This window comes from Microcebus murinus, chromosome 4, assembly GCF_040939455.1.
Source record: "Microcebus murinus isolate Inina chromosome 4, M.murinus_Inina_mat1.0, whole genome shotgun sequence".
NCBI lineage: Eukaryota > Metazoa > Chordata > Mammalia > Primates > Cheirogaleidae > Microcebus > Microcebus murinus.
Window position 1 is genome coordinate 47,759,167 of NC_134107.1, and position 20,596 is coordinate 47,779,762.

General features: G+C 37.4%; 1 protein-coding gene across 2 annotated transcripts in view; it reads left to right on the forward strand.

The window, feature by feature from the left end:
- RRAS2 (RAS related 2) overlaps positions 1-20,596 on the forward strand; it is an 87,377-nt gene that overhangs the window by 54,743 nt on the left and 12,038 nt on the right. For both annotated transcript variants that reach the window (XM_012780724.3, XM_076002159.1), the window contains exons 2-4: positions 11,892-11,979; positions 12,898-13,000; positions 13,173-13,281. In XM_012780724.3, coding sequence (XP_012636178.2) covers positions 11,892-11,979; positions 12,898-13,000; positions 13,173-13,281 — 300 coding nt within the window. The remainder of the gene's footprint in view (positions 1-11,891; positions 11,980-12,897; positions 13,001-13,172; positions 13,282-20,596) is intronic.

Genomic DNA, 20,596 nt, shown 5'->3' on the forward strand with positions numbered 1-20,596 from the left:
TGGGTGCTAGAAGGGTAGGTATAGCAATGGAAGTTACATTCTAGGCTAGCAGTCAGCAAGTAGAACCACCATCTAGTGGGAGGATAGTATAACTGGTTGATGGAGCACTGGAACAGAAGTCTAGGTATATGAAAGTTGGAATTTTGGAGAATTGTTGATGGGTAACAAGACTGTGGCCTAGGGTTGAAATTTGAGAACTGCGTGCTAGTTTATGGCAGGAAGAATTTGTAAGAATGGGACTATAGAAGAAAATATTTGCAAATCTTATCTCTAAGAAGGGATTTGTATCTAGAACACATGAAGTACTTATACATTAAACCAGTTGTCCTCAAACTACGACCCGCAGGCCACATGTGGACTGCCTAGCACATTTATCTGGCCCTCCGGGTGTTTTTGCCTGTCCTGCTTAGCAGCCGACTGGTCCCGGGCCCACAGTGCACACTCTCTAACGGTCTGAGGGACAGTGAACTGGCCCCCTGTTTAAAAAGTTTGAGGACCCCTGGATTAACAATAAGAAGGCAACCCAACTTCAAAATGGGCAATCATTTGAATAAAGATTTCTGCAAAGAAGATGTATAAATGGCCAGTAGGCACGCAGAAAGATACTTAGCATCCCATAATGGAAATGCAAATCAAAACTTCAGTGAGATACTACTTTACACCCATTAGGATGACTGTAATCAAAAAGACAGATGCTTGATAACAAATTAGGTAAAGATATTGAGAAATCGATACCCTCAAACACTGCTAGAGGGAAAGTAAAATGGTACAGCCATGTTGGAAAACAATGGCAGTTCTTCAACTTAAAAACAGAGTTAACCTATGATCTAGCAATTCTACTATTAGATATAGATATACAAGAAAGCTGAAAATGTATGTCCGCACAAAAACTTGTACATGAATATTCTTAGCAGCATTGTTCATAATAGTGAAAATGTAGAAACTGTCTACTGATGAATAGATACAGTGTAGCATACTATATGATGGCATACCATAAAAAGGAATGAAGAATGAAATACTGATACATGCTACAACATGGATGAACTTTGAAAACAGTATGTGAAGTGAAAGAAACCAGACACAGAAGATCCGCATATAGCATGATTTCATTTATATGAAATGTCCAGAACAGGCAAGCCTAGTGACAGAAAGTAGATTAGAGGTTTAAGTGGTTCTAGGGCTGGGAGGGAATGGGGGAAATTGGGAATGAATGCTAATGGGTATGAGATTCCTTTTGGGGGTTGTGAAGATGTTCTGGAATTATATGATGGTTACACAACCTTGTGAATGATCAAAAACCATTGAATATAGTATACTTTGAATTTTATGGTATGTGAATTGTATCCCAATAACACTCTTAAAAGCAAACGAAAAGATGAGATCCTGCTTCTAGGAAGGACCTGGATTACTTAGGAGATTATCAGTATAAGAAAAGCATTCGTGCTCCTAAGGAGGAACACATATTGATTGGGAAAGCTGGTGGTGACAAGAGGGAGAGAAATAGTGATGCCAGGGTTTGGGAATAGAAGAGAAGCAATTGTCAGCTATAGTGTTATGTCAAAGTCCGGTGAATAACAAAGTAGCAACAGGGAGGCTCTGTATGCTTTGTGCCTCAAGTCTTTACTGGCCCTGAGGTCTGTGATGTGGTGGAGCTTTCAGAGAGGACCTAGGGGGCCCCAGTGTTTGGAGGACCCCTGTAGGGAGAAGAAGGATACTGAGGTAGGGCCCAGGCTAAGCCTGGACACTTGAGTGTCCCTAGACAGCAGGGACTGTCTTGTTCATCTAAAGGGTCCCACAGAGGTCAACATTATGTTGTTTAGGCAGCTGTGGTCCACATGAGATATAGAGGTCAGGAAGGCTCACTTTACTAAGGTAGTAGCTAGAAGGATGGAAAGGATGCGTAAATTCCCTAGGAATGCAAGGTTCTGTCAAGGCAAGAACTGAAAGACACAAAGACTTGTGCCTTGGTGTGAAAGAGAGAATATAATGGGATTTACCCAAACCTCCAGTGGGGATGGTGTGAAGTATTTATTAATGTCCACATACCATATATAATTAGGCTTATATAGCCCTATCTGTTGTTCATCAGTTAATTCTGTCAATGCCAATTGTCAGTCTGTTTTTAAATTGTTAATTTTTGGCCAGCTGTGATGGCTCATGCCTATGATCCTAGCACTTCAGGAGGCTGAGGCAGGAGGATCACTTGAGCTCAGGAATTTGAGATCAGCCTGAGCAGCAGCGAGACCCCATCTCTACCAAAAATAGAAAAAAATTAGCTAGGCATGGTTGCACATGCCTGTAGTCTCAGCTACTTGGCAAGCTGAAGCAGGAGGATCGCTCGAGCCCAGAATTTGAGGTTGCAGTGAGCTATAATGACACCAGTGCACTTTACCTGGGGTGACTGAGTGAGACTCTGGCTCAAAAAAAAAATTGTTAATTCTTATCCTTAAAACTGTATTTAGGATTTATATGTTGTCTTCAACATATAAATTGGGGAGATCATAGACATGAGAGCAAACAAATATTTAGTAATAGTTCAAGGGAAATTAACTTTATCATGCTACATGAAATAGTTCATACTGGCTTATTGTTGCTCAGTGGCTTCAAAATATTATGCCAACTCTAAGAATGATATGCAGGCAGTGCTTGAATTAAGCTTGTCTTACCTACAAATGGTTTGTATATATGAATAATAAATAAATATGTAGTTACAAAAGTGGTTAAGCTTGCCTGAGTTAAGCTTGTCTTCCCTACAAATGGTTTGTGTATATGAATAGTGGCTGTCACCATGGCAAGGCCCCTTCCTTGTTGACAGTTTTCAAACTCACTTTACTGGTATTAAGTACTAAACACTTTTGTGTGATCTTGTTTACCAAATAGGTTAATTTTATAAGTTGTAGTAGGGTTGTGGAGGGAGGGGAAGAAAGAAAGAGGAAATTCTTTCTCTTTTCTTCTTTCCCTTTAAAGTCTGTGGGTTTGTAAGGATAAAAGTTGTAAAGAATAAGCTGAATCTCCCTTTAGGGAACTGATAAAATGAAATAAATGTTGGTTTACCCCCCAGTATAATTTTCCCTTCACAGAGTCTTAAGTTTTTCTTTTTCTTTTTGACCTGTGCCTAAATGTTGCTGAAGATTCATTCTGGTTTATAATTTTGCTTTTTAAAAGACCAATCATTCGTTGATAGGTTGGGGTGAGTTATCTCATACTGCAGTGTGCTCTAATTTAAATGGATAATATTCCACCTAGAGCCTCTGGGTGAAAGTTAGCTTTCCTGAGGTTTTAATTTGGGGCTGGAAAAAACAGTGGGAAGAGAGGTAAGTGTTTTTGTACCTAGAATATTTTTCAGACAGAGGCTAAAGCCAGGGGAAAGTGTGGTAGTGGGGAGTTAGGGCAGGTTGAGGAGGCTGGGGTGTAAAAGGGGTGCCCAAAAGACAAGCTTTTCCTCCTTATAAGGAGTCTTGCTTAGGGCTGGCTCTGTCTTCTTGAAAGGAAACAAAATTTTCTTCCCATTTCTTCTTGGGCTAGAGTCCATGACTGCTTCAGAGGTTAGAACTTGGGGCTGTTACTGGCTAGGACCATATTCAATATTAGATTTTGTGGTCTGGCCTATGGACATAACTACAATTTAGAAAAAATTTTCTCTGGAGAAATGAGCATCAAATGACTGACTTAGAAACAAACTTTTGTGATAGAACCAGCTTGTAAATTATATTTATACTGTACTTTTTTTGCTGGTACATACCAGGCACATTCATTGGCAATCAATTACTATACATGAGGTGCATATATCTTAGCTGAAATTTCACAGAAGTCAAATGAAAGGCACTTGGTTGCTTTAGTCACTCTGAAACAGTTGGCAACATTGACTGAAGCCCTCACTAAGTTTTGGTAAAGAGAAACTAAAAGGTAAGCCAGGCATGGTGATGTGTCCCTTTAGTCCCAGCTATTGGGGAGGCTGAGGAAGGAGGATCAGGATTACTTGAGCCCAGGAGTTAGAGGCTGTAGAGCACCTGTGAACAGCCACTGCACTCTAGCCTGGGCAGCATGCTGCAGTCCTGTCTCAAAACAAACAAACAAAACTAAAAGGATTACTGGATTTAGTGTAGCTTTTATTCTGCATTAGCATTCTGGGGGATAAATTATAGAGACATCTGTAATTATACATGTTAGAGTAAATGAAATAGTAATTTCAGTCAGGAAAAAATATGTACTTGAGTGAAAGAATATTAAGCATATTGGAAACATTTGACATTAAAATAAGGGAGGAGGGTATTGCAGGGAACAAAAGTTCTCTGTAATTTGACAGCTGCTGTTAAAAAGTGACACAAGGAAGAGCCCAGCTCTGGCTCACAGCTGCCTGAACTTGCTGCCGTCTTCTCTAGTGTTACCAGAGGAATTTGCACTGCTGCTGTTTTAGAAAATAGAGGCTACTGATAGCTAACTAGGTCTTTATTGTGCTCAGGGAAATTGATTCCTCACTCTCCATTACTATCTTCATAATTATTGGGTTTCCTAACAGCCAGTATTTTGAGATCCTTTGTGCAAGGTATACTGCTTAACGCCAAGAAAGTTCTGAAAAGCGTGAGCTAGGCCTTGGGCACATCAAATCTAGTTTATGTGTCCTGGGACATATGTAACAGGATTTTAACTTGAACTCCAATCCATTTTAGCTTTTATTGAAACCCCAAAGAATGAGAATAAAACAGTCGGTGCCAAGTTATGCTTTCTTTCCAAGGACTTGCGCAGAGGGTAGCTTTAAACTGGTTTTGCACACTTAGCCCATTCTTACCTCCAGAGAATAAAAGTGTCGAGAGAGTTCAGGGTTGTGAGACAAAGACGTTTTCGGAGAGAGCTGTTAGGATGTGGTGTGTTCTGTGCCCTTTCCTGCTTCCACACGTAGTGGAGGAGAGAAGGATTCTTCTCTTTAAGCCCAGTTGCACACTTCTCACCTCAGTCTTGAAGCTCTAATTCAGATGAGTATTGACTAATGCAATTAAGACACTTAATTATTGAAGTTACAATGTTCTTTGGGCTCAAGGATATTTATAATCAAAGAATGATTGGTAAAAAATGAAACTCGCTTTAGATTTCATTCAGGAGTAAGGAAAATATTCACCCACCAGAGGTGTTTGGGAAAGAAAATTTTATGCTTATACCCTGTTGAATTTAGCTCAGTATATCAGTTGTTCATACATTCATATATATATATATATACACACACACACATACATGAAAAAACAAGCAATTGTAAAAGTATCAATTATATGGTATACATTATGCTTTGCAAACATTAGTTCCAAATCTTAACAATAAGACAGAACATTTGCAGTTTGGAAAATCCAGACTGTTGTCACCTTAAGGATGAGAGGATGTTGAGACTGTTTTCTGGTTGGAGTGTTGAAGGCATTGCAAAGAAAGCAAGATGTGATTTGGGCTTTATTTGCTATAATTTATTAAGGGCCTATTGCATGTCACCTACTGTGCTTTGTACTCCACATTAGTATTTTTACTTTTCACAAAAATCTTACAAAGTTAGTGAGATTTCCATCTCATAGACAAGGAGACTGAGGTTCAGACAGGTTAAATGAGCTGCTCTAGTCTCTCACAGCTAATAAAAGTGATAGAGCTTTGTCCTGTCCATCTGACTTACACCACAGGCTCCTTCCACTCTGCTCTCCCCCTAAGCAGCCTCGCTCACCCAAGATGCAGGGCTGGGACAGCGATGGGGCAACATCAGCCAAAATGCCTAGCCTGGAAGAGGATAATGGAGGATACACAGCAGTCACTGGGGATCTGCAGCCCTTTGATCCTGAGGGGCAACTTGGTGTGCTTCCCCCCACCCCAGGAGTGGGAGCACTTTCTTGCATCTGCTCTCTGGGAGGTTTTCCTTTTCTGTTATCCTTCACTGCCACATCTGAAGTGGGCATTGGAAAATGCCTGCCTTAAACTTGCTGTTTTCACCCTTTTCTGTTGAGGAAATGGGGGTTAGATTAGAGATGTAATCATTTTACCCAAGGATTCAAACAGCTAGTAAGTAAGGATGGCACATGGGTTTGCATTTCAGGGTCTCTGACTCCAGACTGGCCCATGCATTTATTTGTCGTCATGCTGCCTCTAGTTAACATTTTATAAATGTATCTTTTTTTTTTTTTTTTGAGATAGAGTCTCGCTTTTGTTGCCCAGGCTAGAGTGAGTGCCGTGGTGTCAGCCTAGCTCATAGCAACCTCAAACTCCTGGGCTCAAGCAATCCTTCTGCCTCAGCCTTCCTAGTAGCTGGGACTACAGGCATGCACCACCATGTCCAGCTAATTTTTTCTATATATGTATTAGTTGGCCAATTAATTTCTTTCTATTTATAGTAGAGATGGGGTCTCACTCTTGCTCAGGCTGGTTTTGAACTCCTGACCTCAAGCAATCAGTCCACCTCGGCCTCCCAGAGTGTTAGGATTACAGGTGTGAGCCACCGTGCCCAGCCTAAATGTGTCTTTTAATAGACAGCCCTTATAAAATCTCATGTTTTGGTTTATTTTATCATAATTTAAAAAACAGTACATGTTTTGTGGATGGAAGTAATAATAGGGGAATGCTGTCTTAAACTGGCGGGGAACAGAGAATCACAGAATTTTTCATTTAGAATGTTCCATGTGCAGTATGGGGGCAAGGAGTGAGGGGAGCAGGAACTCCAGTAGAAGAAATGAATGTGAATTTGTTAGTTTTGTTTTTTATTTTTATTTTTTTTTTGTGGTACTTTTACTCCTCATTCTATAGGCCAATAGAGGAGTGAAAAATCTGAAATTTTATGAATTTTATTAAATAGCAAGAATTCTAGAACGTGAGCTTAGGATCAGACCTGGATTTAAATAGTTCTCCTATTTTTTAGTTGAGTGACCTTGAAGAAGGAATGTAATTTTGTTCCTCACTTTAAAAAAGTCTGTGAAAGGAACTATCTGTGGAAAGGGTCATTGTGAGAATCAAATGAGAAAATATGTTTATGAAGTAATAGAATGTAATATTATAATCTGCCTTTCGTGAAATAAATGCTCCATCACTGGAGACTGCTGTCATTGTGCCTGAGGATATTTCACTTTTTATGGGAGCAATGGAAGCAGCGATGGAGGGTCAGGGTGAGTGTGCCTCATCTCTGGAGCCAGAAGAGTAGTAAAACAGAAGGAGCCTTGGCCAAGGAGCCTACAACCCTCAAATTTAGTACTGGATCTGCCAGCGATTTGATGGTTAAGCCCTAGGCAGGTCACTTTACCTCTCTGACAAAGTCCCTGCCCTCATGGAGCTTATATTCTAGCTGAGTGGGGAGGCGGATAGATAAAGTAAAAAATAAAAGGTGAGATACCTATGTTATTGAGAGATAGGAGGAAGGAGGGAGGAAGAGAGATAGAAACTAAAACATATTCCAAGCAAGAAAAAATATCAGGCTTCTAGCTGATTTGGTGTGAGTGGAGTGAGGTGAAAGCTCAGGGTTTAAAAAGAATCCTTTATCCTCTTATGTGCTACCACCAGATTAAAAAAAATAATTTTAATTTGAAAATTGTCAAATATGTGCCCATAGTGCAGAGAATATAACACTCATATATACATTACCCAGATTTTGATAGTTACCAAAGATTTCTCACATTTTTTTGGTTTCATCTATTTCCTTCCTCTCTGCTCCTCTCTCCTCTCCTGTTCCCTTCACTTTTCTACAGGTCATGGTTTTCCTGAGAATGGTGCTCTGCTCAAAAATGTCCTGTCATTTGTTTACAACTCCCCAAGTGGTACCTTCGATCTAGCCTCCTATCTTTTTATATGCAAATGTAGTAGAATCAACCATTCACTGAGTTTCCCCAAATCTCCAGTAAGTTACCAGTCCCAGTGTGTAGACCAGGCACCACTCCGTGGCAGTGTTTGGGAACTACACTCTTACCACTAGCTTAGCGTCAGGAGAAAGTAAGTTGTCGCTCTTGCCCACTGAATGCGGAAGGGCAGCTCATTCCGTTTCCTCACCTTCTCCCTTTTTCTCCTTAATGTAGCTTCTTTTGAGTGGGGAGTTAGTGAGTTGGAAATTCTCTTAGGAGACCAATCAAGAGCCCCTATTCTGCAATCTAGTGGCATACAATCAGAAATATCCTGATTATAATACCTTGTCATTATTAAGGTATTATAATACCTTACCCAGACCAGATTTGATCAGGGGAAATAGATCTCCCTGTCTGAATGGGTTAGTTTCCCTAATCCTAAATGTTTTTCCACATCTTCCAGCAACCTTAAAGAGACTGAAGTCCATTTACCTTCTTACTACCTGGGAGGCGTCCTGCTTTTCGAGTGGGGCATTACCTTTCTTCTGGCTAGGATCCTTCTACACACATCGTTCACGTGCCATCAGGAAAGCACAGTGCTCTCTCCACCCTCCACCCCTCCTTTCCCTTCAGTGTGTGTGCTCTTCTGAAACCTTTAGTCCACCCTCCTCCTTGCCCTTGCCTGAACCTCTACTGTCCAGCTGAGTGCAATACTGTGCTTGTTTTCTTCTTCTTTTTTTCCCCTCACTTTCTGCTACAGAACATCCTTTCTGGGCTGTGGTTGGTAACTTTTTTCAACCTCAGCAGAGAGACTGTTTTCTTTTCTGGCAGATTGCTGGGGTCTTATGTTTATAAGTGAATGCACACATAGTTCTTTTGCATAACTGCAGTATTAACTGGCTAAATTTTGTTGCCTTCTGAACAAGCATGGTATTGGCATGTCATGCTGTTTCTGTTCTTTGGCCTGGATATGCATTTAACATGCATCAGTGTGCCTCCAATAATAGCTTAACAATTAGATGTTGTATAAAAGGCAGTGGGCCTTGTGAAAGTAGAGATCTACTTTCACAGTATGGAGTACAGAGTATATAGTAGGTGCTCCATATATAGTAAGTGCTCCATGCATAATTGTTGAACAAATGAGTGGAATCAAGAGAGTAAGAACAGGTGGCTGAAGGGTTTCAAGTAGTGGGAAATAAGATTTTGAATGGTGAACAGCACATACTAAACGGGAGGGTTTTGCATACTTTGTGAAGAAACTACTGAATCCCATAAACAGCAGAGAACCATTTAATTTATATATCCCATAGAAGGTAATAATTCATATACATACAAAAAAGTACACAAATCTTAAAAAAAGTACAGCTTGATGAATTTTTACTTATGTATATTCCTGTGTAATTACTGCTCAGATCCAGAAAAGATTTCAAGAACCCCAGATGGGAAACTTTTATTTTGATTAATAACATTTAGATATTAAGTCCTAGAGGTCACATGGTTGGTCTTTGGTGTAACTAGGACTGGAATTATTATAGCAACTCAGATCTCTATACTTGAATAAAAATGCTAGTTCAGACTATCACAACTGCATGACAAAAATAATACAATTATTATTATCAACATGTATTAATCATCAGCATGCCTTAGTACTTTTTATGTATTACTTCATTTTATCTGCTTCACAGGGATTTGGTTCTATCTCTGTTTTCAAGATACTGGAGGCTAGAGAGGCAGAGTGGTTTGCCTCAGGTCCCACAGCTAGAAGTAGCAGAGTTAGAATTAAACCCAGGACTAGAGACTGACTTCTGATTGGTGATCTGTTGCTTCAAGTATCTGATATCCAGGTTTAAGTAACAAAAATGTTGCATCTTTGTCGGGGGAGGTGATGGTTTTATTTGTTACATGCGCATGACTGTTCTTCTTAGGCATATTCTGACCCTGTGGCTTACTAGAATATTATGAGGCAGGGAAAGGGATTTTTGATTCTGTGGCAATCAGGCCCCGGAGTGCTATTCCTTAGGAGGAAGAATCTTTCAATGAGGATGTCACTTTATAACTTACACATAGCAAGAAGATGATGGTCTTTATGGACAAATTATGAAAATAGAACATAGCATTGGTGAGATGTGGACTTAAATATCCAGAAATCCCAAACTTATTAATTTGTCTTAAAAATTAATATGAGTGAAATAAATACATGCCAGTGTTAACAGTGTGGCAGAATTCTTATAATAGTAAGACTGTGTGTCAAGAGCTAAGATATCCAAAGAAAATGTGAAAATTCCACAGCCACTAAAAAGAAAAACAGTTTATTATAATGGACTTCAAAGTTGCATAAACCAACAATTTTCTATACATGTTAAGATCCTAATTTAGTCTCACAATGCAAAACACCCCATCACATTTTAAGAATTCTAGCCATTATTCATGACTTGGGCATTTGTAAAAATATATTTAATATTTGTTCATTATATTTTTAGCCAAAGTGGTAGGGACACTGTTGCACTTTTAGGCGTAAACTAGGGGAGTAATCATTGAAATTCAGATTTTAGAACATGAAAGCATGGTGAGAAGTATCAGATTGCTGTGAAGAGACATGTTTTTGGAACTAGTCTTAAAAAGCATAAACAATGCTTTATCCAGTTTGCAATGCTTTATACAGCTTGATAAAAGACTGTAGTTTCATGTTGTTTAGAGTAATGAGTACAAAGAATATTGTTGGCAGTTTTATGTACGTTTTGGAGAGGTGTAGGTGCCAAAAAGTAAGTTCAGGGTTGTTTTGATAAGCTTTTATTTTTAAATGGGATGAGATGATTGTGGAGATGGCTTCCTATTAAAAGTTACTGCAGTTGGTAAATGTTTCTTTTATAGACTGTTCAATAAGTCATGCATTTAAGTGAAATAATCACAAAGGAAATAGGATTATAGATACAGAATTCTGTGATTAAAGTTATTCCTAAAATATAAATGAAATGTGGAAAGTATCCTTCAAAAATAAATATGTAAAGTCATGGTATCAGGCAGATTAGTATCATCCCAAGGGGAAGGAAACCATGAGTTTCTTTACTGTCTTGTTCAGAATACTGTCTTGTTCAGCTTTCTAGTGTTTGCATCCTCGTCATGCCCTGGGGGTGTCACTTAAGAATGCTGTGTCCCTAGAGCCAGCAGGTCCTGCTGCCAGGAATCCTTGCCTGAAGAAGGCTGAACACCCTTAGAGCTGGTTCATAGCAATCAGCTGTCTTCCTCCAAGTCATCTCCCCAGGTTTTGTAATGAGCTAGTGCGAAAATGGACTTTGAGGACATCAGTTCAGAGTGAAGGAGGTACTCGGAAGAAAAGGAGGATGATGTCAGTGTCCTAGTTAGTGCCTTTCTATAAAGGTGAAATACATTCTCTCAGGTTATTGTTGTTTTCTTTTAAAAACTTTTTACAGAAAATTGTGAAATGTATGCTAAGATTCTTCCTTTGTTACTTAGATAACTGTCCTTTCTTAGGGTGCTGATTTCAGAAGATAATAGCTGAGGGGGTTTGGTAACAGAGGAGAGAAATAGAATTTAAGATAAAAAGCAGCAAAGATATCAGTGAAAGAATAAGTTTGAGATTCCTGCAAATGAAAAAACCCTGAAATGATATTTTCTTGCCATAATACGTAAGAGAGCTGAAAGGGGGATGAGACAAAGTGTGAGAAAAGTGGATGATGAAATGTTTTTCTTTTGTCTCCATTTCTTTTCAACTATTTATATTCTTAGGACTGATTCTTACAATTGCCTGAAAATTTGAATAGGTTAGAATTATATTAATAACTTACTGTGTTTTTCTAATTTTTCTAGAACTTGAGATCTAGGTTCTTAACCTTATATAATTGCAGCAGATGCTTTGCCATCTTGCATATTTTAGATATGAAAATTCAGAGATATCTTTTTTCACTTGGGAGGTGCTCTGAAGAGACTTCATTTAGTGTGGGATTGAGGTAGGATGAACTCTAATACAGTGAAAATATTTTGATTAGTTCTGGATAAGTAGAATTTGTTAAAGATACATTGGTACATTGATAGGCAAATAATAATACATTTTTAAAAGTTTTTTTTTCTTCTATTTTGCAGTCCTATTTTGTAACAGATTATGATCCAACTATTGAAGATTCTTACACAAAGCAATGTGTGATAGATGACAGAGCAGCCCGGCTAGATAGTAAGTAACTTCCTTTATTTGATAGTTTGCATGTCATATTTTAAAAAAGTAAGCTCTGATGTTTTGCTAGGTTAAATAGTATATTTGAAATATTAGATGATCTTGAATATAATCTCTCATTAGTTTTGATTGATGAGTCTGCATATTGAACAATTTAAATATACCTCAGTAAATAAAAAGTAAAACAGTAATTGAATTGATCTTGTTCTGGTGAAACTAGTCTTGTAATTTGTTGAAATTGTATTTATTGGCACAGTTGGAAAAAACATGCACGATCTCAACTCTTCCCACCTTTGGCAAAGGCTAAAATGAGTGAAGTGAATATAAAAAGAGTTCAATATTTATTATCTTAAAATTGATAGCACAGAGGCTTTAACAGATAATGTTTTGTGTCTGCTAAACATCTCACCTCTCCACAGAAGAAAGCCCTGTTCTTCTAACTTGCATGATTCTTTTATTCACAGAGATCAAGGACATTAGCATTTGTGCTAAGTATGGTGTATGTGTGTGTTGGGGGTGGTGGTGGTGAGGATGTAACCTAAATTTCTTTCTTAAATGTACAGGTATCTTTTCCAGTTTTTCCCATGGAGGGAAGAAAACATTGTAGGTGATTTCAGAGGTTATCTGACTCCATCTGATTAGATGTGTTTGGTATTTTTAAGCTTTTAATTAGTATGCTAATATATGCTAATCACAAAACCTGTCTATACTGATGAAGATAAACTCTGAAACTATCAGCTCTTAGAATATATTTGTCTTTAGTAGTCATTATAAAGTACTAACGAGAGGAATGCCATTTCCTTACTATATGAAGTATGAGGCTTTCTGTCTAGGGGGACCACAAGGCTTACCTTTGTGGGGAAGCAGTTTTTATAAAATGAACACAAATATAGTTACATTTGTTGCTTTTTTCTTTAGTTTTGGATACAGCAGGACAAGAAGAGTTTGGAGCCATGAGAGAACAGTATATGAGGACTGGTGAGGGTTTCCTGTTGGTCTTTTCAGTCACAGATAGAGGCAGGTTTGTATCAATGTTAAAATGTAGATCTATGATTGCTGTCTAGAGTACTAGACTTTATCGAATTTGGATTTTGTTAATATAAAAAGGAAAAATAATAAAGTACTAATCGGGGCATGGGACTTTGGTGAATTTGGATACTTGATCAAACTGATTAATTTTTTTTTTTTTTAAGTTTTGAAGAAATCTATAAGTTTCAAAGACAGATTCTCAGAGTAAAGGATCGTGATGAGTTTCCAATGATTTTAATTGGTAATAAAGCAGATCTGGATCATCAAAGACAGGTGAGAAGGAATGTCATTGTTGGGAAACCAGTTGTTTGTAAATATGTTAGTGAACTGATAGAGTTAATGAAATAATTGAAAGTCTCATGATCAAAAAACCGGTGCTTAAATATTTATAGCTGATTCTGGCACATTGGCTCTTAGAGAAGTCACAACAGGTAAAAAAGGAATATTTGGAGAAATTAAAATTTCAAATCGTTTTACACAAAATTTTAGAAGACTTTGTAAGCTTGCAAGTATTTGTACTAGCGCCATTCACATGTAATAATTTCTCGGATAACATGCAAAACTCTAATTTAGTTAGATAATCTTAAAGTTATCCCTAAAGGCCTAATTTATTCAGTGTTAATTAACTTCATGTAGAGCATGGCTTTATTTAAATTACAGTATTTGGATTTTTCCTGAATTTTCTTATGACTGAATTTTCTTATTGGCTCGCTCTAATACCAATAACCTACAAGAAAAGAATATTATTTAGCTACAGGCTAGTTTATTTTCACTTGTTCCTTTACCCAATTAATGAAATTTTATTTAAAATAATTTTTTGTATATATTGTGCACTCATCTTTTTGTGGGGGAGGGAAACAAGATCAGGCGTAAGTTCATGCTGGCTCTACATTATTTGGGGAATTCATTGTTTAAATTGTTCCTGTTGCTGGTATTTAAGTACTCTTGTTTTTATATAACCTTGTGTTAATAATAGATTCTTAAGATTTTGTTGGAAAATTGCAAGCATTAGGAAAAATTGGTTGATAAAACAACATTGATGACAACCTTCCATTTTGTAGTTAACTGTTTAAAACAGTCTTTGATTTGTGTTGTATTTGTAAAATTTTGTTGGAGGCAAATCAAATTTAAAACATTGATTTAAGAGAATGATATTTTGTCCTAATGCTAAGATTTGGAAATGTTTACTGATGATGCTTAAGGATAGAATAAATTTTCTTGCTAGGTTTCTTTCAAATCTGAATTATTATAAAGTTAGGGTTAAAAGCTTGATCTTTATTTCAAATCAGTATAAACTGTTGGAAATAATTTAGAACGCAGCATTGCTCACATATGGTATTGGCTTTGTTTATATATCATAGGATTATAAAATTTTTCATGTAAGTTTCTTTTAATAAAAGTAATAAATTCTTAGAGTAAAAAAAGCAGTAGGAGAATAATATATGATAAGTCTTCCATATTTTCATCATCTTAAAGATATGCATTGTTAGCTTGGAGTAAGTTCTTCTATATTATTTTCTCACTGAAACCATGTGAATAGATATAAATTGTGTTTATGCTAAAAAAGCTTAGATGTGTATATATCCAAGGGAGAAAAGCAAGTGGCTGCAATCTGATTGCTTAATTTTCTGCTCATTCATATAGATTCTACTCTCTGAAGGGTAGGCACACAGAAACACTTTATTCCTCCTTATGCTTTGTCTGTCTTTCCTTTTCTGGGTCACTTTGGCACCTTTACGCAGGTGTGTTAGCTTCTTTAAAGTCATGACCACTAACTTTGTGTGGACCTTTAGTGCTGACTGGAAATCCTATTATATTTCCCTAGTCCATTTATTTCCCATTTTAAAGAAAATAATTATTACTTTCTCATTCTTCTTCAACTTCTTTTTTTTTTTGAGACAGAGTCTCACTTTGTTGCCCAGGCTAGAGTGAGTGCCGTGGCATCAACCTCGCTCACAGCAACCTCAAACTCCTGGGCTCAAGCAATCCTACTGCCTCAGCCTCCTGAGTAGCTGGGACTACAGGCATGTGCCACCATGCCTGGCTAATTGTTTCTATATATATTAGTTGGCCAATTAATTTCTTTCTATTTATAGTAGAGACAAGGTCTCGCTCTTGCTCAGGCTGGTTTCGAACTCCTGACCTCGAGCAATCTGCCTGCCTCGGCCTCCCAGAGTGCTAGGATTACAGGTGTGAGCCACTGTGCCCAGCCTCTTCTTCAACTTCTAATGCTTTCTTCCCCTTTCTCACTCTCAGCTGATGATGAATGATAGTTTCCTATTTCACTGAGAAATTTCTACGTGTTCCCATCTCCATGTCTACTAACCTAAGTGCTCATGTATCCTATCAAGTCTGCCTTCTCCCACTGAGATGGCTAAACCGTTCACCTGTCTGTGACCAGCTTCTCTACTCAGGCCTGGATCTGTCCCTCTTACCAACTCATGGACATCACCCCAGCAATTACTACATTTCAGTTCCATTTTTCTCCTCCATGATCATTCTCATCAGCATACAACTTGCTACGATGTTTCTCATCTTTAAAACAAACAAACAAAAATAACTGCAGCAAAACTTTTAATCTCACATTCCTCTGAGTACATTTTTTTCTGCTCTTCTTTAATAGCAAAACTCCTTACACTTGGTTTCTCTGTTTTTTTCTCCTAATCTCACTAAGGTGTTTTAGGGCTCTGGAGGTACAAAGACAAACATGCTTTACCTCCTACCCTCAGGGGCATACTCAATGCATTTAAACTTGAGATGCTATACTAAAGGTTTTTAGCTTATTAAAGTCTCTTTAGAATTGAAGGTGATGTTCTGTAATGTCTTGGCACCCTTACTTGGCTAAGCCACAGGGACCAGTAAAAGCTGCTTTTCCCTTTTTAAAGATGTTTACTTTTGGGTCATCTCTAGGTTCTTAGTAACCAGTCTGGCTTACTCTCAGTTGCTGACCCAGCTTGTTTTTTTCTGCTTTTGTGTTAAATATGATCCTTTGGACTTTATCTAGCTTCTAGCCTATTTTCTCTTAGATAACAAATGCCGCTTCCCCTCGATCTTTGAATTTGTGAGTCAGCCCTGGGCATTCCTTCCATTGGCTTGTGAAAGTCTGAACTCCACCAGGGAAGGGAATATCAGCCAGAAGAGCTTTTGCTTATTTCCTTTTGTCTTCTGTATCTCTGTGGACTTGGCTTCTTTCATCCTTCCATCCATTTATACAATATCTATTGAATACCTTTTCAATGATGAAGCTGTAGACAAAACAGTCACTGATATTCACGTTAAATAAAAAAAGATGTGTAGAATTTGAGTGGTTCTTTAGTGGTACCTCTCATCTAGCCTGTTATGTTGATCATTTTGTTTATTCTGTCAAAGGCATAGGAAGAAAATGTAGGTAAATGATTGCTTGCCCTTACTAAAATATAAAAGTAGGTATCACAGTACATTGATTACGATATTTAATATGACAGTGTGTGGGCTTGGACTTTGGACTTCATGATATATCTGATTTGAAGCTCCTTGTTCTTAACTCAGCCCCATCTAGAAATCAACTGTTTTTGCTTTTTTGTTTTTACCACTCTCTGGCTTACCTTAGCTGTTCCCCTATACTCCCTCATTAATTGCTTAACTGCTAGTGGTCACCATTAATTTGAGAAAAGTCATTATATTAACCCAGACTCCTCCTGTCAGTACCTTTGACCACGATGTGCCCCCTACAGCCTCCTAGGAAAAAGAGCCCCCCACCCCCCCAATAATAGAGGGTCTTCCAGCCTTACTTGTTTGTACCTTGTGTGAACCCAAAAGGTTTGTAAGACATTGAATGTAGGTACTATGAGGCCTTCTCAATTTTGACTGGTCAGTTTTGTTCATGCTATATCATTAGCATATAGAGCAAAGGTATGCTAAATAAACAAAATAAATAAATAAATAAATATTTGCTGAATGAATGAATCTGGGATCAGTGAGTCAAGATGTGATATTAATGTGATAATTCTTTCTACATAATAGATATTTTTTAAAACAAGTTTTGCTTCTATAAACTTTATTAACTTGACACATCCCTAAGTAAGTGTTGCAAAGGTTGTAGTTTCTTTCTATTAAAACCAGTTTAGATAAAATTGTTCTTATTATTCCTATTTTGCTCTTCTCTGTTTGGAAATATACAGAACTAAATGAACTTATACATATTATTATGGATTTCTACTAATATTTGTACCTTTGAAATGAGTCTCCCTGGAAGTTTTCAAATGTAGGTCTATACATTTTTTTTTTTTTTTTGAGACAGACTCTCACTCTGTTGCTGTGGCTAGAGTGCTGTGGCATCAGCCTAGCTCACAGCAACCTCAGACTCCTGGGCTCAAGCGATCCTCCTGCCTCAGCCTCCTGAGTAGCTGGGACTATAGGCATGTGCCACTATGCCCGGCTAATTTTTTCTATATATATTTTTAGTTGTCCAGCTAATTCTTTCTATTTTTACTAGAAGCAGGTTCTCACTCTTGCTCAGGCTGGTCTTGAACTCCTGAGCTCAAACAATCCACCTGCCTCAGTCTCCCAGAGTGCTAGGATTAGAGGCGTGAGCCACCACACCTGGCCCTAGGTCTATAAATTTGTTGCATCAGATTTGCCTTGGTTGTTTAAAACAAAACATTTATGAGTAGGGCTCTAATCAACCAAATCAGAGTATTATCTAGGAGATAAGGCTTAGTATTTGTTATCTTTATAAAATTCTCTGGGTTAGGGAACCTCTAGGAAATACTTGTTTATGTGGCTTTTAATTGTCTATTGATTTCTGGCTTCTTAATGCTGTGGCTTTGTCCCATGTGCTGTCCTTTTTGCTCTTGTGCGTGTGTGTGTGTGTACGCTTTGTGGTAGCGATGCTGTTTCTACTTCTTAGTTAAAAGTATGCTATATCTGCATGCTCCAGCGGCTTTAGATATGGTTAGAGATCTTTTGAGCAGAAATGGATGAACATGCTTTCCTGGCCTCGGTTCCTGGAGGACAGTGATATGAAACCATGCTTTAAAAATAAACGAATGAGGCACACAAACAGCCTTAGCAGTGGGATTGTTTTATCATCTAGAATGTGAATTAATTAACTTTTTTTCTGTGTGTGTAGATAGATCATTTACTGTTCCTCTATGTCTGAATTACATTATGTATGACAGGTAGGGAAGGGTGAATAATTGAGCAGAAAGACAAATAACAAAACTCTAAGGACATACAGTTCCCTCCTCAAACAAATTTATATTAGTAAAATAAATAATTTATTGAGATTGACTTAAGTATTTGTTTTTCTTTTTATGTTTTCTTTTACTTTAGGATGTACTTATTTAATTAGTCATACTCCATTTACTTGATATGTGTTTAGTTAGCTATTTCTGAGTTTTCGGTACAAAGACAAATGAGCCTTTCTTCCTAGCCTCAGAGGACATATTGAAGTGGTGAGAGAAGGAGAAACCAGAAACAAAAATTATCATGTGGTGTGTTAACAGTTTTGGCAGTGGTAACGGTAGGGTGTGATGGGAGCTCTAAGGAAATCCTTCCTAAACAGTATCAATACTGGTGGGGGGGGAAGCTTCTGATTACTCAAGTCTTGAAAGGTCAGTAGATTGTAGGGTTGAGAGAGAAGGGATGACATACCAGGAGGAACGAACAGAATTTGTGACAATATGGGGATCTTTTTATAGGAAGGAATTTCCCATGTCAAATATCCTTAAAACAGAAATTATCCTTTCTAAATTGGTTGCTCTGTGAAGTTTTTTGTTCTTAATTGGTTTCCTTACTTATTGCTAATTGCTTGTGTAATTTGATTTATATTTAACCTATAGGCCTTATGGGACATATGTTATTTTGAAGAAGGCAAAGTAAATTTTAAAATTATATAAACTTAGATATGCCAGTGCTGTGCAGAACCTGCCTGTGCACACCTTAATTAAAAGGCAGATGTTGTTGTATTGGATAAAATTGCAAGACCCTACAAGAATCTACTTTAAATGTAAAGAAACAGGTTAAAAGTAAAAGGATGGGGTAAGCTATGCCATGCTAACAGTAATGAAAATAATTAAAAGCTGTATAAATATCAAGTACATTTCAGAGCAAAGAGTATTACCAGAGATAAAGTTGTTTCATAATGATAGAGATTGCCTCATGAAGAGGACAAAGCAATCCTAAATGTTCATTATCTAATAATAGCTTCAAATTTGAACAAGAATTGGAAGAACTGCAAGGAGAAATAGACCAATACATACTTACAGCCAGAGACTTCATTCAATACCCCTCTCTCAAAAATTGATAGAGAAGGGGAAAGAAAATCATTAAGGACATAGAAGACTTGAACAAAACTATCAAACAACATATCTTAATTGATGTTTAGTGTATACCCCACCCACTGACAAGAGAATACATTATTTTGAAATGAAAGCAGATCATAAAACAAACCTCAATAAATTTGAAAGGATTCTGGTCAGACAACATATATTCTCTGATCATGGTAGAAATAACTGGGAAACTAATAACAGAAAGATATCTAGGAAATCTCTAAATATTGAGAAATGAACATATTTCTAACCTGTCAAAGAAAAAATCGAAGTGGAAATTACATAGTATTATGAACAGAATGAGAATTAGAACACAACATATCAAAATTTGTGGGATACTATTAGAGAGAAATTTATAGCACTCAGTATTTGTATTAGAAAAGAAAAAAAGGTCTCAATTCAATGACTTTAGCTTCTGTCTCAAGAAACTAGAGCAAATTAAAAAATAGTAAGTAGGAGGGAAATAATGAAGATAAGAATAAAAACCAATTAAATAGGAAAATTATAGAAGAAATAAAAATCCCAAACTGGCTTTTAGAAGGTCATCAAGCTGACAAACCTCTGGCTAGAATGATCAGATAAAAAAGAGAGAAGACACAAATCAGTATCAGGAATGAGAGAGGTATCGATACTGCAAATCTTACAAATGTTTAAAAGATAATAAAGAAATACTATAAACAACCTTATACCACTAAATTCAACAAGTTAGACGAAATGGATGTATTCCTTGAAAAGGACAAACTACTAAAGCTCACTCAAGGAGAAAAAAGAGATTACCTGAATAATAGTGTATCTATAAATAAATTTAGTTTGTTATTAAAAACTTTTTACAGGCCAGGCACAGTGGCTCACGCCTGTAATCCTAGCACTCTGGGAGGCTGAGGTGGGTGGATTGCTCGAGATCAGGAGTTCGAAACCAGCCTGAGCAAGAATGAGACCCCGTCTCTACTAAAAATAGAAAAAAATTAATTGGCCAGCTAAAATATATAGAAAAAATTAGCCGGGCATGGTGCTGCATGTCTGGAGTCCCAGCTATTCAGGAGGCTGAGGCAGAAGGATTGCTTGAGCCCAGGAGTTTGAGGTTGCTGTGAACTAGGCTAACACCACAGCACTCTAACCCAGTCAACAGAGTGAGACTCTGTCTCAAGAAAAAAAAACTTTTTACAAAGAAAACTCCAGGCTTAGATGGATTTAGTGAATTATACCAAACATGTAAGGAAAATATACTACTGATTTTATATAAACCGTTCTAGAAAATTGAAAAGAGAATTCTTTCT